The following is a 16,259-nucleotide window of genomic DNA, read 5'->3' as shown; positions in this document are numbered from 1 at the left end:
ACCCAAAAAAATAAAACTCCCAGAAATAAATGCACTAAAAGTGTGCAAAATCTATAAGAAGAAATCTTTAAATGCTGCTGAGAGATATAAAACACTTCAGATAAATAGAAAGCCATAGTGCATGCATGCTGTTCTATGAAGATTCAACATTAAAAAGATGCAATATCAATACCAGTGTTGGCAAGGACGTGGAACTGGCACCCGCACGCGGGCTGCTCAAAGGACTGTAAAGTGGTGTGGTCACTTTGGAAAACAGCTGGGCAGTTTCTTAGAAAATTATACAAATTTACCACATGGCCCAGCAATTCCACCCTTAGGTACCTCCCCAAGAGAAATCAAAACACATGTCCGCACAAAGACGTGTACATGCACGTTTGTAGCCATATTGTCCATAATGCCACCAACTGGAAACAACCCAAATGTCCATCAGCTGATGAAAGGAAGAAGAGAATACAGTACATCCCCTGCAATGAAGAATTATTCAGCCATAAAAAGGAAAGCAGTTCAGATACATGCTACAACATGGAAAAAACCATGAGGCTGAGTGAAAGAAACCAGACACAAAAGGCCACATATTGCATGATTCCACTTACATGAAATACCCGAAATAGGGAAATCCATAGAGACAAAAAATAATTTGTGGCTGCCTGGGGCTGGGAAGAGAAGGGAAGGTGCAGGACTGCTAAATGGGTGTTTTTTTTTTTTTGGGGGGGGGGGTGATGAAAATGTTCTGGAATTAGACAATTATTAAGGCTTGCACAATCTGTGAATACACTAAAAACCACTGAATTGTACACTTTAAAAGAGTGAAATTTTATTGTATGTGAATTACATCTCAATTTAAAAAAAAAAAAGATGACTAGTAGGAGAGGGAAAGTATTGCAAATGACATTTCAGTTTCAGAATTAAACATGAGGTTTTTTTTTCCAAGAAAAAAAAGGGGGAAGAAAAAGAAAGCCCTTTTGATTCCCGTAGACTTCCTCCCTTAGTCCACCACCCTCCCGGAGAATCTTTTGTCCGCTCCCACCCCATCTGAGCCAAGGCCTCTGTTTGCCTTTTCCTTTGTGGCAATCACCTGGCAGGTAAATGAGAAAGGGGCCCACAGCCCTGGGGGAGCTGCAAAGGAGAGCCCCAGGCTCCGTGACTCACTTTACCCAGAAACAGGCTGCCCTTCCTGTTTACCGTCCGGGAGAAAGAATAAAATGGCATATGTTTTTCTTTTCCACCAATAATTTGTATAAGCCAAACTTTGCAAACATTGGTTTCCCTAGAAACCTCTAACCTGCTCTCTTCAGACACAAATATAAACTGCAGTAATTGGACCACATCCTTTTCCAGCTGACAGAAAAGCATTTGGAAATCTCACTTAAGACAGAAAAGTTAAGGTTCTCCCCGAGGCTCACCATGGGCAATGCTGGCGAGGCACTAAGCTGACGCCAGAGGAAAAGGAAGCAGGGGGCAAAAGCTTTCTGCAGGGTCTGTCCTCCCACCCTCAAGTTCAGCACAGTGACAGATTAGCTTCTGAGGGCCACCCACTTGGTCAACTTTCTCTAATGGAAGTAACAGAAGATGAATAATCCAAAATCACAGATACAGCAAATCCAAAGGGGAAAAAAAAATAGGTTCTGAAAAATGCGGACTTGGAGACCAACAGTCTTACTGCCTCGTCGCCTGGTCTCTGGGCGTCTTTGAACCCTGTGATAGATGATTCAGGTGTCCGAGCTCAGAGGGGCGCCCCTCCCCCACTCTGTCACCGTCTGCCACATACTTGGCCACCTCTTGGCCTAGACTAGAGCAAGTCCTGCCCACCCCACGAGCTTCCCTGGGGAAATTCTCCCCCATCCACCGGTGTGCACACCACAGCCCACCCTGCCCTCTCCAGCTGGGCGTGCCACTGTGCAGTCACACTTGGCCCCGCACTCAGGGGCTCCTGTGCGTGGCTCAATGCTCTGTTGTCACCGTCTTGAATTCCTTAATAACTTCTTAAGGGAGGGCCCCATGTTTTTATTTTCTACTGGGTGGCCCAAATTATGTCACTGGGTCCTGCTTCAGAGCCACTAAAAGCAGGTTCTCAGGCGGCTGGAGTGGGCTAGGATTCCCATGAGCCCCTCCCATGTGCCCCTCTCTGGTTCTAGAATAAGCAGCTTGGCAGCACCCTTGACTATTTTAACGATCGGCAGCCCACCTTCTCACATTAATTCACATCGCTGCAGAATTAATAGTCCCGAGAGAGGCCAGTGCCAAAGGGCCAGGGGCCCTGTCCTATGCACGCTGGATTAAAGACCCTTCCCCAGGGGGCCACGGCACCTGCAGCTGCCCTTAGCGCACCACTGCAGGTCCTTAGGAAGAGGTCTGCCCCGAGCAGGACAAGACCCGACAGGCCCTCCCGTCGGCGTCACGGAGTCGGCCAGCTCTGCCTCGGTGGCCCTGGGCGCCGTCCAGCTTAGGGACAGTCATTCCCAGCTGTGCTGAGGGATCTAAAAGTTCCTTCCTTTCCTGCGAAGCCTCTTTTGGGGTTTCAGGAAGGAAGTGGAGACAGTGAGAGGAAACCGCAAACCCATATAACTCTAATTGCAGTATCATCTCCAGGTCCTTGTGTCCCTGCCTCCTCCCGGAGAGATGCTTGGGGGTGGGAGTCCCTGGGCCGCGTTTCATCCTGAAACGACCCTGGGGGCCTGTTGCTCTCCCCATCTTTTAAATGATGCCACAGTGGCTCCAAGAAATGAAGCCCAGTGAGCCAGCCAGGCAGGGACGTGCCCAGAGACCTTCAGATGGGCTGTTTCTGCAGAGCCCGGGCTGCTGACAAAAGGCTTCCCCCTAAGGACACTGTGGGTCAAGGGCCCAACCAGATGGCCTGTCCCTGGGAACATTCTCTTACAGAGAAACCCAACGAGGAAGAGAAAGCAGGGACCTCAACTTCTGCCTCTCTCTGAAAGCAAGGATGGAAGCGTCCAGAGCACTGTGCTTATAAGTGAAGGGTAAGGGGTTCCTCGGACTCCAAGGACTCCGAAAGTGACCGTTCCCAGTTCCCATCTGCACCCCAAACTATGCCTCCAGAAACTTTAGCAGACAACCAAATTTAAAGCCAGAACTAATCCCACTCTCCACTGTCCCCAACACACAACACCTTGCACTGGCCAGGACCTCACAAGAGAGGGACCTCACTCCCCCAGACAGGGCTGGTGACACCTCAAGGACCCTCAGATGCAGGCGTGAGCTCCTTGCTCCTTTTGTCACAGTGACGACCACCCCGGGAGCCAATTCCACCCCCTTAGGCCTTCTGGGAACACTTAAGGCCCAGGCATTGCAAAAAGGATTAAGAGACAGGTTTTTTCAGTTAGCAATAAACCACCCATGTTGGCACGTTTGCAGAACTGGCCAGTTGCTTCACATTACCCAGGATTCCTCGTCCTTTCTTTCTCCATAAATAATTTCACAAGGTTTTCAAGCAAATTTGGTACTAAAAGCCCATAACCATGGAATAAACAGGATGCTCCGGGCAAAATGCCTGCCCCAGAATGCCTAAGCCAAAAACCTCATCTTCCATGAGCCAAGCAATGGAGGAGCAGATGGAAATTAACTTTTACCTCCCAAACATTCCTTACCTCAGGCTCCATGCACATGAAGGCAAGTGAAATTATGTTTGTTTGAATTGGAGATACATTTCACTACACACACTCACACATATATTTTTTTTCCACTGACATTTCTCTCCCATGCCAAGTCTGAGCCAGTCCATCAAGCTCATGACACCAAGATCCCGGAGCCAGGGAGCTCACTCCTCCACCAGAGAGGCAGGGAACTTGAACAGTGCAGAAAACACGCCTGCAGAACAAAGCAGGTCTCCAAATGGGCAGGGCAGCTCTAGGAGAAGGCAGCTAACAATCGAGGAGTCACCAATTGCATCCCATCTGTCAGATGCAGTCCACAGCACTGAAAACTGAACAAAGCCCTTTTTATTCTCATTTAGCAGATGAGGAAACAGAGGCTTGGAGAGAATGGCTGTCCCAGGTCACATGCTTAGCGGTGGTGGAGCCGGGATTCGGAACCATATTTTCTGGCTCAACAAGCCACTTGTTTTACCCTCTATGACTGAGTTCTGTCTTGTGGGAGACAGAATTCTCAGATGGCTCCCCCCACCCAAGATATCCAGCCTCTAGTGTAGACAAACCTCCCAGTTACTCAACTAGACGCTGATCTAGCTGTGCTTGAAGGGATTTTTCTGTTGTAGTTAGGATCCCAAATCACCTGACCTTGAGACAGGCAGTTATCTGGGTGGCCTGACTGAGACTCACCACTTGAGCCCTTTAGCTCTGAGTTAGAGGGCAGAGGTGGTCAAAGATTTGAAGCACAAATGATTCCATGCACGTGGCTGACTTAAGGATGGAGAGCTCCAGGAGCTGAAGACAGCCCCCTGCGGACAGCCAGCAAGGAAAGGGGGGATCCAAGTCCTACGAGTGTTGAGAACTGACTTCTGTCCACCACCTGCACACGCTTGGAAGCCGAGTCTTCTCAGTGCCTCCTGGAGGGAGGTCAGCCAGTCACCGCCTTGACTTCACCCTAGTGACCACGTCATGCCAGACCCCTTTGCCCACGGAAACTGAGATGATGTATTTGCGTGTGGTTTTAAGCCACTAAATTTCTGGCAATGTGTTGTGAGGCCCTACAGTCCCTGACTAGTGTCTCAAACACCAGTCCCAGCTGTCAAACCCACTCAGACTCTGTCCTGGAACCGCCCCCCACAGGCTCCCACGGGCTTCTGAGAGCATCTACACTCTTTCCACAGGAACCAGGTCAAGGGCCAGGACGGCCAGCTGTGGATTTAGAAGATTCTGAACAAGTCCCTACCTCGCCGGCCTCAGGTGTCGACCTGCTTTCCCAGCTGCTGACCTCAGAGGAAGCCGAGAGCCCTAGACCTGAGCCGCCCCGTACAGTTACCACCAGCCACGTGTGGCTATTTAAATTCAAATCAATTAAATTGCAATAGAATTAAAAATTCAAGTTCCACAAATAGGGTTACTAGAAAAATATACGGTGCCCAGTGAAATTTGAATTTCAGACAAATGAGTGTGGGGCTGCCTTTTTCTTAAAAGGTTTTAGTTTTGAAATTCAAATTTAATTGGGCATCCTGTATTTTTTAATTAATAGACTTTATTTTTTAGACCAGTTTTACTTCTACCTAAAAACTGCAAAGATAATACCGACTTCCCACATACCCCATACTCAGTTTCCCTTACTGTTAACGTCTTACATCACCCTGGTACATCTGTTAGAGCTCGTTAACTCTGTGAACCAATATGGATACACTATTGTTAACTAAAGCCCATACATTATTCAGATTTCCTTAGCTTTTACCTTACATCCTTTTGTTTTAAATGCAATTTTATTGAGATACATTCACATAACCTACAATCCTTCAAAGTGTATTCATCCTTTTTCTGTCCAGGATCCCACGTCACATTCAGCCATCACGTCTCCTTAGGCTTCTGTCGGCTGAGACAGTTTCTCAGACCTTCCTTGTTTTTGATGACCCTGACAGTTTTGAAGCAGACTGGTGAGATATTGTGTAGAATGTTCCTCTATTGGGATTTGTCTGATGTTCTTCTCGTGATTAGATCAGGGTTAGGGGTTTGGGGGAGGAAGACAGCAGAGGGAAAGTGCTATTCTCACACTCCTGTCAATGGCACCGCTATCCCGTCAACGTGACTTCTTCACAGTTGATGCTGACCTTGACCACGTGGCTGAGGCAGTGTCGGTCAGATTTCCCCACGTAGGGTGACTCTTTTTACCCCCACCCCCTTCCAACTCATACTCTTCGGAGAGAAGTCACTATGTGCAGCCTGGGCATTTATTTGCTAAACCTGGTCACCCTGTCAGTCACACCAGCTGCATTTCAACAGGTGGGGAACAAAGCCACATGACGTGGTAGGCAGCACAGCTCTATTCTAGAACATCAAGGAAAAAGCAAACAGTCTATAGCAAGATTTCCCAAACGTCTTTCATGTGGCACCTGTACAAATGTCTGTTTAATATTTTTCTTTAAATAGATTCACATTGAAAAAAGAAAATCTGACATTACCTTCACAGCAGCCCAGCACCGCAGACATCCGCGGGCAGCCTGTATGAGGGTGGGCTGGCCCCCTCCTTGCTGCTCAGGCTTTTTCCATCCTCCATTCCCTCCTCCTCCTCCTCGTGGAAGCCTGGGGCCTAAGTGGCCCCACTGGTACTCTGGGCTCCTGACTTCTTCCGGTCCTCTGGCTCAGGCCAATTCCTCTAGATCCTAGGTTTCCGCCATCCTGGTGGTAGGCTAGTCCCCGTCAGTGTGAAAGCCCCCGAGGCTCAGGCAGCGCCCCTGGGGCCTCCATACCCTCTTCCTGGTCAACCAACGTCTGAGGGCACCTCTGACTCCTCCACCAACTTTCTCCGGGACAGGAAGCTGCAAATCTGCAGCCCCCAGTGCCAGGCCAATAAGAATCACCTGGGCAGCTTTCTAAAGGCTTTGATTCTCCTAAGATGCGGGTAAAAGCAGCCCAGGTGGGGCTGATAATCAGCAGGTTAGACGCTCCCCAGGCCCCACCTGCAGGCTGCCCAGGCTCGCTGGGCTCTGGGAAAATCTCTGGCAGAAAAACAGTCCAGTTGCACGTTTGAAGATCCTGGGGCAGGGCCTAAGCCTAACTCCTTTCTAAAACACACTACCTGTGTGATGAAAAGTTCTGGTTCTGTGTTTTCCTCATCTCCATGGACACGAAGTTAAGAATTAACAGACCCTTTTGAGACACCCGTTTCCTTTCCAGGCTTCACCAGGCAGGAGGGATGCTTGGTAGTTGGTATTTCTGGATGCCTGAGCCCCGTTGTCTCTTCTTTCTTCTTCTTTATCTTTCTTGCCTGTGTCACATCTCTGGCCCCTTGGATTCAAGACAGAACCAGAGTGCAACCCTTTCACCTCGGTTCTCCACCCTGCTGGCTGGCCATCCTATCCCCCTGGGATGTATCAAGTTAGGGTGGGTGGAAACTGTAATCTGTTCTTGCCCCTTGGTTGCTGCCCACTGTGTGGAGCAGAAAACTTGTTTCTTGGGTTCCGGGGTTCAGAGATGGAGAGGAATCACCTGGGGAGGGATGATGCCCAGAGCCGCATGCATACAGGTTCAGGTGATTTAGATTATGAGATTTTGGATTTCGAGTTGATGCTGTAATGGGATGAGGCCTTCTGGGACCTTGGGAGGGGGTGAATGCATTGTGCATTTGGAAGGGACATGTGTCTTTGGGAGTCAGAGGGCAGACGTGGTAGGCAGGGGGCCCTGCAAAGATGCCCAAGTCCCAAGGCTTGGCACCTGTGACTATTCACATATCACAATCCACCTGTGAATATTCATGCAGAAGAGACTTTGCAGCTGTGGTTAAAGTTAAGGCCCTTGAGATGGGGAGAGTATCCCAGATTACCCAGGTGAGTCCAATCTAATTAGATAAACCCTTAAAAGCAGAAAAGTTTCTCCAGCTTTAGGCAGGAGAGATGCCCTATAGGGCAGCAACCACGTGTCTTTTGTTCGCTGGGTATCCCAGAGCCTAGGACACAGTAGGTGCTCAGTAAGTGGTGACTGAAAGACTGAAAGAACATACATTTTTTGAGCTGCAGCTGAGACTGCCTGGGTTCCAGTTACTAGCCATGTGGACAAACCACCTACACTCTCCAACCCAAACCTTCCCCTTTTCTACAGATGACAAAAATAAGGCTCGGAGAGGTGAAGTCACTCACCCAGGGTCCCTCCCATTTGGGAACAGGAAGACTTGGTGCTCAAAAGCAGGCCTGTCACAACCCATCTGGTTGCCCAATCCAACACAATCCCTCCACTCCAAGATGGCTTGGCCATAAGGGGCAAAAGGCTGGAAAGAGTGGCTGAGAAGCTTTTCTTGGCCGTGTTTCGTTCCTTTGCTTCACTCCATGGCTCTTCATTCTGGTCACTGGCTGTCTTCCCAGGTCCACGAACCCAGGGCAGCCGAGCTGCGGGGACTGACCAACAGGGGGTGCCACCACCTAAGTGTAAAGACAGGAGCTTCCCCTACGAGTCTCCCAGTGAAGAGCCATCTCAGAGAGGACGCCCTGGCCTCCAGCTAAAGCACAGGCTCAGAGGGGACAGAGTCCCTGACAATGGGGGGCACCCACCACACCAAATGACTTCATCTCCATAGCTGGGGTAGGGGGAGTGCACTCCCAGAGGCGATGACACGGTTACATGAAATAATGCAGGGAAGAGTGTCGAGCACAGTCCCTGGCACACAACTGGGCTGAATTCTGCCCAAATCCTTTTTTTGAGTCAGTTGTCTCCTTTTCCTCGGGTCTTTTATGTCTTTACCCAGACTGCACTTCCAAGCACCCTCTGGCCAATTATAAAATACAGGGGTGTTGGGGGTTGCTTCACAGCCTCTAAGAGGGCTCCTTTCATTTGCGAACTGTTGCCAGCCAAAGGTAAACTCAAGAACACTGTACCTTTGCTTGTATATTTCCTCTGTCCTGCACCCTAAACGCCAGCCATTCCCCACATTTTCAGACTGCCCAAGCAAGTTATGCAAGGCCCTGGGTGGAGATACAGAGATAAGAGGCAGAGGCAGCACCACGGGCCCCTCCAGTAGGGACACAGATACTAACAGATGATCTCAGAACAATCTGTGTGCACATCTACGGTGATATGCAGGGAGGAAGGGCGTCTAATCCGGCTCCCAAGAACCTACCAATACCAGGTATTACTGTGTAGCTTCTCTACTCCTTAAAACCACCCTGGGGAAGAAGAATTAGCTCCACTTTACATGCTGACCTCCAAGCCCAAGGTCAGGCAGGAAAGGGCAGCTCCAGAACTGGAACCCAGGTGTGACCAAGTCGCTGTCTCCCTAACCTGAGCAGGCAGGGGCCCCCCTTGAAGAGTCCTTTTGCTCAGGCTCCAAGATGTCTGCTAAATGTCGGTTGCCATGGCTGAACATGCACTTTTACCCTTATCCTTGCAAATAAGCAGCTGCTCAGTAAGTCTGGACCCCTGGCCCGAGGTTTAGCAATGCCAAATCTAGCCTACTTGGAGGGTAGGATGGTCTGAAAATAACTCTCACACAATACCCCTTCCAGGAATTTTCCTCTTCAACCATTAAATCAGACACAAACAGGCCAGAGACAAATCACTAATTCTGTGATTTGGTCATCCCCTCCCCCTCCTGTTTCACCTGATGCAAAAGAATTTTCCCGTGAAACTTCAGCTTTACAAGAATATGCAACAGAAAGAATCAGGGAACTCAGTCATCCAAAACCAGCTAAATGAGGGGTTTATTTGTTTATTTTTTTCCTAAGTAAAGCAGTTCCAAGAAAAGTGAAGTCACAGCCTAGGTTGCTTATTTTCAGTTCTTAGAAAAGAGCCAGTTTCAAAAGGGAAGCTCCCCAGCTAGAATACAGGCCTGCCATCGTCTGACGTGGGGTACCTTCCTGATAAGTCAACTTTGATTTGGTACCAGAAAACTAAAATCCCCGAGATGTGTTTTCATTTGGTGATGTAAGGAGGCAACACTGGTCAAAACAGGGAGTCATCGATATGCAGGGAATGACAGCTGAGCTACCACACCAAGACAGCCAGCTTCCAGCACAGCCACCAGCAGCTTGGGGGCCCCCTAGACAAAACACACAGCACCCTCCTTTTCCCACCCCCACACTCCTGAGACATTTCATTGCCCAGGCAACAATTGGCCCGATTGGCATTTTTCAATTGGGCGTTATTTACTAGAAGGTAGGTGGGGACAAACTGGACAGGGTCTGGTACAGGGGGTTCTCGGCTGCCCAGGTCAGTTTGCTGGCAGAAAAGGTTTTAGATAAGTGGGGGGACCTCCTTAAGTCAGGCAGACTTTGGTTCAAGGTCACAGGGAGTCCACCAGAGTCCCAGATCAAGGGGCTACTACTGGGTTCCCAGTAATTTTGTAATCAAGTTTTACCTAAGAACCCTACAACACAGACCCCCTGGACTGTAACAGAATTAAATTTCAAAGTAACCAAAAGCAACTGCTGACCTGTGAAAGCTAAGAGGAGCCTAAGGAGACCTGACAACTAAATATAATGTGGGATCCTGGGTCAGAAAAAAAAACAGGAGGTAAAAACGAAGTAAGTCTGAATAAACAATGGAATTTAGGAAACAATAAAGTGTGCATATATGTAACAGAATAAAGTAAGATGTTATAATAGAGGAAATGTGTGTGGGGTATATGGGAATTCTTTGTACCATCTTTGTAATTTTTCTGTAAATTTAAAACTGTTATAAAAAATAAAGTTTATTTAAAAAAAAAAAAAGGCAACCAATGGATGTAAGTGAGAACTTATTGCTCTTCCCAGCAACAATGATTTGGTGTTTGTCAAAGTGACTCACACACATCTGCATTTTTTCCTCACAGTGTTATGGGCTGAGTGTAAGCTGCATTCTAGAGACGAAGAATCTGAAGCACAGAGAGGTTAGGTAACCTGCTCAGAGCCACACAGCAAGTTTTCTGCCCAGCAAAGGGCTCAAATTCAGGTCTGTAGGGTTGCAAAACCCCTGTTAGAGCTCAACAATGTTGCTTTTAAAACCCCAAATTTTGAACATGAACCACTCAAAACAACCTTCAAACTTTCAACAAGCAAGCCCAGATCAATAATTAAAAACAATGTGTACTTTCCAATTTGCCCCACCTGTAAAAGAAATTTCTACAGTTTAAAAACAGAACAGCATATAAAAATAAATTTATCTGTGGTAGAACATCAATAATCCAGACAACTCTACAGCAACTTTGGAACGTAATCCCACTCCCTTTGGTGTTCACAAGCTAAAGAAAAATGAGGCCTGGGTAATAAACAGAACCCTAACATTCAATACACCCACAACACAAAAGTCACTCCATGTAAAATGACATAAGAGTTCTAAACCAGGAGGTTGCTCCCTCGCAGTGCCTCACCAAAAATTATGAGACAGAAGTTCAGTTAAAGCCTGAAAGTCATTTCCAAACTTGATGTTAATGCCACTTGATGGCATCTTTCAACATCCCTAAGTGAAGGAAGCATGGCAGGTATCACCTTCCATATCTGTGGGAAACTGACCTTACATGGCTGAGTGGTGTCTGAAGAGGAAAGACAGCTGTATCTTTGAGATGCCTGCAGTTAGACAGAAAATGCCAATAGACTTGCAAACTGGATATGGAAGTCGTTGGTGGAGAAAAAACAGAGGCGCCATCGTGATGTCATTCCTTTTTTATGCCGTCTGTTTTCCTGCCCATAACCACACTTTAAGCATGGTGGGCAAGCATTGAGATTCAAATTTTGCATCGTAAAGCAAGTTCACAGCAGTAATGGAAAAACGTATCACCCTTGTAAAATTCGGAAAATGCAACATGAAATTTCTGAGAGAAAGTGAGAAAGAGAAAATATTAACATGCAAAAACCCAAAAGAAAAAAAATAAAACATCTGCTTTTCATCAGCAAACATATTCAAAGCAAGGGGCGCAGTGGAGGCTGAGTTAACTCAAGTATCCTAGCATTTAAAAATTTCTACATCCAGATGCTTTGATCAAACAAAGTTCTCTGAAAAACGTTTACAAAATGTACATTGAATGACGTCCATGAAATCCACATGGATTAAGAGCCTCGACAGCTCCAGAATTTCAGTTGTCTTATAGTTCCAACATCATCTAAGGAATATTCCTGTGTAAATCTTCCACTTCCAGTTCCCACATGCATTCATGGATGGGATTATCGGAAAGGTCTGTCATCTTCACAGCCTGAAGGCACGGCTCGGGGTGGCACGCCTGAATCACACCCATGACCATCACATACTTTCCTAGAAGAACAAGAAGTCCAGCTGAATGTTCAAATTAAGAGGGAAAAAAAAAAAAGCAATCAGATACCTGGTCCTTCAGAGAGCACAACTGGAGGCAAACTGGAGGCAGAAAAAAATCAAATAGTAGATATCAAAATGCCAAGGCAGTCAGTGATCAAAATGTATATGAATTGACAATAAGTCAAACATTTAACCCGGAGGATGACATCCTTTGGTTTCTGGCTTTTAGAACGTTAAAATCACAGCATGCTACGGTCATGCACAAAATAAGCCCTAAGAACGGAAAAGACCCTCACATCAGAGTGTAAGTTAAAATGAGAGAAGATGCTCTAAGGCAGGGGCAGAGCCCAAGCTTTGGCCTAAACTGCGTTCCCTGTTCAATGCCACAGAATATGGGAATGGTCTGTGCACAGAGGACAGTCCTCTTTCTGCAAAGACACCCCCTGACAGCCCCAAAGCAAATCCAATTTCCCCTCGATGCTACCAAAAGAGTTAGGCAGGTGGCAGCCCTCCCCCAACCTGCCCATTCCAACTGCCCAGGACCAATCCCTGCCACCTCCTGCTTCATCCCGACCACTGGCTGGGCACACTCAGGCAAATCGACAGGAGGGCAGGCTGCCATCAGAAAGAGCGAATGACATTTAACCGCGACTCTCTTCCCATTTCCTCGGGGAAGTGGCTCTCCTTGAAAGCAAAACTTGGCCAGCCTTACCATACAAAACTCAATTGTGTAAAAAACCCCAAACACAGCAGGGAGGGTGGGCACCCGGCCAGCCCCCCTGCATGCCCCTGCCAGGCTGCTTTAATCACATCTTGCATCCTTCCATCCATCAGGACTGAGTTTTCACGTGGCCCCAGGGCATTGACTGAAGGCAGTCAGGCAAGTTGACACCTGAGCCCTTTGGAGTGCAACCTCTGGCAGGATGTATTTAGGTTTCTCTGAAGCCATCTCCAGATTCTACATGAACAAGTAGCATCAGGTTCCCCAGTGACAGAAACTGGTTCTAAAAATACATTTGCCACTCCCTCTGCATGGCCCCACAGTGCTTGTAGAGATGGAAGCCTCAGAAAAAGAACCATAGAAGACCCAGGAAACAAAACTGAGGTGATCCCAATCAGGACAGGTTAACGATACCACAAAGGCGCACACTAGATGGATGAGTCAGTGTCTCTTTCTTCCTGAGATCACAGACAAACTAGTTACTAGTCCTGCTAATTCTACCTGCCCCCAGCCACCCCTCCAAAAAGTGAATCTCCTTCTCCTTCCCCACACACCCACTCCCTTCACTCAAGCCCCCATCCTCTCTTGCCCTGACTACTTCAAAAGTCTTCCCCAGCTCCCAGGCTCTGCCTCTACACAGCCCCTTCCCCACCCGCAGCTGCATCTTTCTCGAGTGCAGCTCCTGCTCCTGGATCCACACCGACCACACGGCATTCTAGGGCAGTCTAGGGCATCATCCCTCCCTCCTTGTCTCCCCCTGCAGACAGTGAGCAACGCCAGGGCAGGGAGAGTCTCTTACTTGACTGTACTTGAGTACCTGCCACCTGCGGCAACAAACTGCTGGATGCTCCAGGGAAGGAGAGTAGAAGATGGAGAGCTCTGGTGTGACGGCTGCAGCTAAAGGCCACCTGGAAGCAGGCGGGTATCCCACCAACAGCACCAAGGCTTGGCATTATGGGAGCGCTCCCTCCCTTCCCTGCTGCCCCATGTTCTCACTCACCTCCAGGCCTTTGCACGGGCTCTTCCGTGGACCTGGATGATCTCCTGCCACTGCACACGAGCACAGGAAGACAGACTCTCCCAGTTTTTTTTAAATTGAAAGTCCCATGTCCCAGAACCACCTCAGTCTCCAGCAATCAGGGTTGCAGATCAACCTACAGACAACTCCTGCATGTCCTTTAGGGCCCCCTCCTCCAGGAAGCTTTCCCTGACCCTGCAAGGTGGAATGAGTTGTCCCTCCTGGGTGCCCATGGCACCCTGTGCATGCTTATACCTATAAGATTCCTTTGGGTCTTTGTGGCCTGTTACTGGCCTGGCTCCCGACCAGAAGGCAGCATCTCAGATGGCAATCAAGACCTGGTGAATGAATGCTGAATATTAGGAAAAGGAAATGACACAGCCCTTGTTGGCAGGCATCCAGGCCAGTGGGAAGGTGGAGGTTCTCCAGTGCTCATTCCTTCAAATGCCAAGGTACTGAGAGAGTGCAGAGACCCATGCCAGGACTGGGACCCAGGCACCCAGGCCTGCCTTCACGGACTGCCTGGGGACCAAGACACAAAGCAGCATCAGTTTAGTGCTAGACCGGGGTCACTGAGCTTTTCCTCCAGAGGGCCAGACAGTAAATATTTTAGGCCTCGTGATCCTTAGAATCTCTGTCACGACCACTCAACTCTGTTCTTGGCGGAAAACAGCCCTAGACAATATGTCAATGAATATGTTCCAACAAAACTTGTAGACACTGATATTTGAATGTCACTTTTCATATGTCACAAAATATTCCTCTTCCTTTTTGTCCAACCATTTAAAAATGTACAAACCATTTAGCAGTGGTCTGTAGTTTGCCAAACTCTGTGCTACACTAATGCTAGACAGAAGCAGAAATGGAGGGAAAACTGAAGGATGGTGGTGGTGGGGGGTTATAATAAATAACAATAACCATAATTTTTTTAACCCTCACTAGGAGCCAGGTGCTGTGCCAAGGCCATTTTTAATCTATTGAATGTATACAATAGGCAAGAATTATTATATTATTAGCCAAGAAAAGCACACAGCTGTGCAGGGTAGGAGCCAGGAAGTCAGCCTCAGTCTGTTCTGAGTCCAAAGCAGCTCAGGTCAGACCAACCGACCTCCAGTTGGAATCCAAGCCTCTCTGCGTGGAAGGGCCCTCCCAGGGGAAGGAGCCCAGAGGGAAGGTCCACACATCCTTTGGCCCTCCCTAGCTTAAACCTCAACAGAAGCTTCCCAGTATGACCAAGATGGTCACTTGCAGCACTCTGTTCTTCTTCATAGTTCCCCTGGGATCAGCGATTCTCTGGGAAATTTGTCCTGTCTGTGCCCCCACCCCACCCTGCTCCACCCCGGGGCGTGTTCATTTGTCTCTGCTGCAGCCCAGTGTGTCCCACTGGCCTGGGGCGCCGTACTGTCAATAAACATCTCAGTGAGTGAATGACATGTCCAGTGCCTGTCACTGAAAACAAAACAAAACAAAAAAAAACCTGCTGGTACCCCAAAAAAGGTCACCTATGTGTCAGGCCAGGCACTGGACCAGATGCTGGGGAACTAAGTGTCACAAAGCACAGTCCCAGCCCCAGACAGTTCAGAGTCTGCCAGGGGTTTGCAAAGTGTGACCCCAGGACCACAGCCTCAGCCTTACCTGGGGGCTGCTTAGAAATGCAAATTCAGGGCCCCACCCCGACCTACAGAGTCAGAAATCCTGAGGGTGGAGCCCAGTCCTCTGGGTTTTAACAAGCCCTGCAGGTGAGTCCCATGCAAGCTCACCTGTGAGCACAGTTGCAGGTAAAAGAGGCAAACATTAGTGAACTACAGCCTACAACAGTTCCACGAAGGAGACGTGCAGCTGGGTCCCCCTTCCCAGGGGGTCAGGGAGAGTGTCCCTGGAGAAGAGATATTTGAGTTAAGCCCTTAGGGATGAAGAGAAGTTTCCTAGTACAGTATTTCTAGATCTGGAGAAGACAAATCACCGGTGGGGAAGGAGCTTGTTACAATTCAGCTGCCGGGGTCCCTCCCCTGGAGACTCGAGTAGGACTGGGAGAGCCCAGGAACCTGTATTCTCTAAACCGGCTTCAGGTGATGCTTCTCATCAGGCAAGCAGGGGTGACACTTGACAGGGGGAGGGACGGCAAGGGCCCGGAGGTGGGAGAGCCACGGCCCGGCCCCGGCTTCGGATCCAGCCTCGGCACCTTCCCCCTCCGAGAGCCCCCGCCCCGGCGGGCCGTTACCTGGCTCGAGGCAGGGCCGCCCGCGCGGCACCCGCTCCAGGCCGCGCACCGAGAAGGGCCCGCTCGGGTCCCGCAGCCTCGCCTCGCCGCCGCCCGCCGCCACCACCGTGCCCTGCATCCACACGGCCGCCAGCTCCAGCGGCCCGCGCCCCGCCCGCGACAGCCGCCACGCGCCCGGGCCGCCCTCCACGTCGCGCCGCAGCTGCTCCGCCAGCACCTTAAGCGGCGGTGACCGCGGCAGCCTCACGGCCACCGAGCCGCCGGCGCAAAACGACGAGGACGAAGCCGCCGCCGCCGCCGCCATTCTGCTCCTTTGACACGCAGGGAGGCCCGGCAAGCGGTCACCAATCAGGCGCGCGCTAGCAGAGTCGGCCAATGGTTGTCATCGGGGGGCGGGGCCTCCTGGCCGCGCGCCCTGCCTGGCCGCCAGGAGTGCGCATGCGTACGTAAAGTAAATAAACGCCCCTA

General features: G+C 49.4%; 1 protein-coding gene across 1 annotated transcript; it reads right to left on the bottom strand.

Moving 5' to 3' along the window:
- Positions 1–707: 707 nt before the first annotated feature.
- On the bottom strand, positions 708–16,095 carry RMI2 (RecQ mediated genome instability 2). The gene is made up of 2 exons (XM_037815086.1): positions 15,792–16,095; positions 708–11,831 (listed from the first exon to the last, which is right to left on the bottom strand). The coding sequence occupies exons 1-2, from the start codon at positions 16,093–16,095 to the stop codon at positions 11,683–11,685; spliced, it is 453 nt and encodes a 150-aa protein (XP_037671014.1). The 3' UTR covers positions 708–11,682.
- Positions 16,096–16,259: the final 164 nt, after the last annotated feature.

This window comes from Choloepus didactylus, chromosome 21, assembly GCF_015220235.1.
Source record: "Choloepus didactylus isolate mChoDid1 chromosome 21, mChoDid1.pri, whole genome shotgun sequence".
Lineage (NCBI taxonomy): Eukaryota > Metazoa > Chordata > Mammalia > Pilosa > Megalonychidae > Choloepus > Choloepus didactylus.
The sequence above is the reverse complement of the archived record's forward strand: the minus strand, read 5'-3'. Positions and strand labels throughout refer to the sequence as shown.

Excerpts from the sequence above, each read along its gene's own strand:
- RMI2 (XM_037815086.1), bottom strand. The coding sequence starts at position 16,095 with ATGGCGGCGGCGGCGGCGGCTTCGTCCTCGTCGTTTTGCGCCGGCGGC. Across the intron at positions 11,832-15,791 it reads GCGGCCCTGCCTCGAGCCAG|GAAAGTATGTGATGGTCATG; the intron begins GTAACGGCCCGC and ends TTGTTCTTCTAG.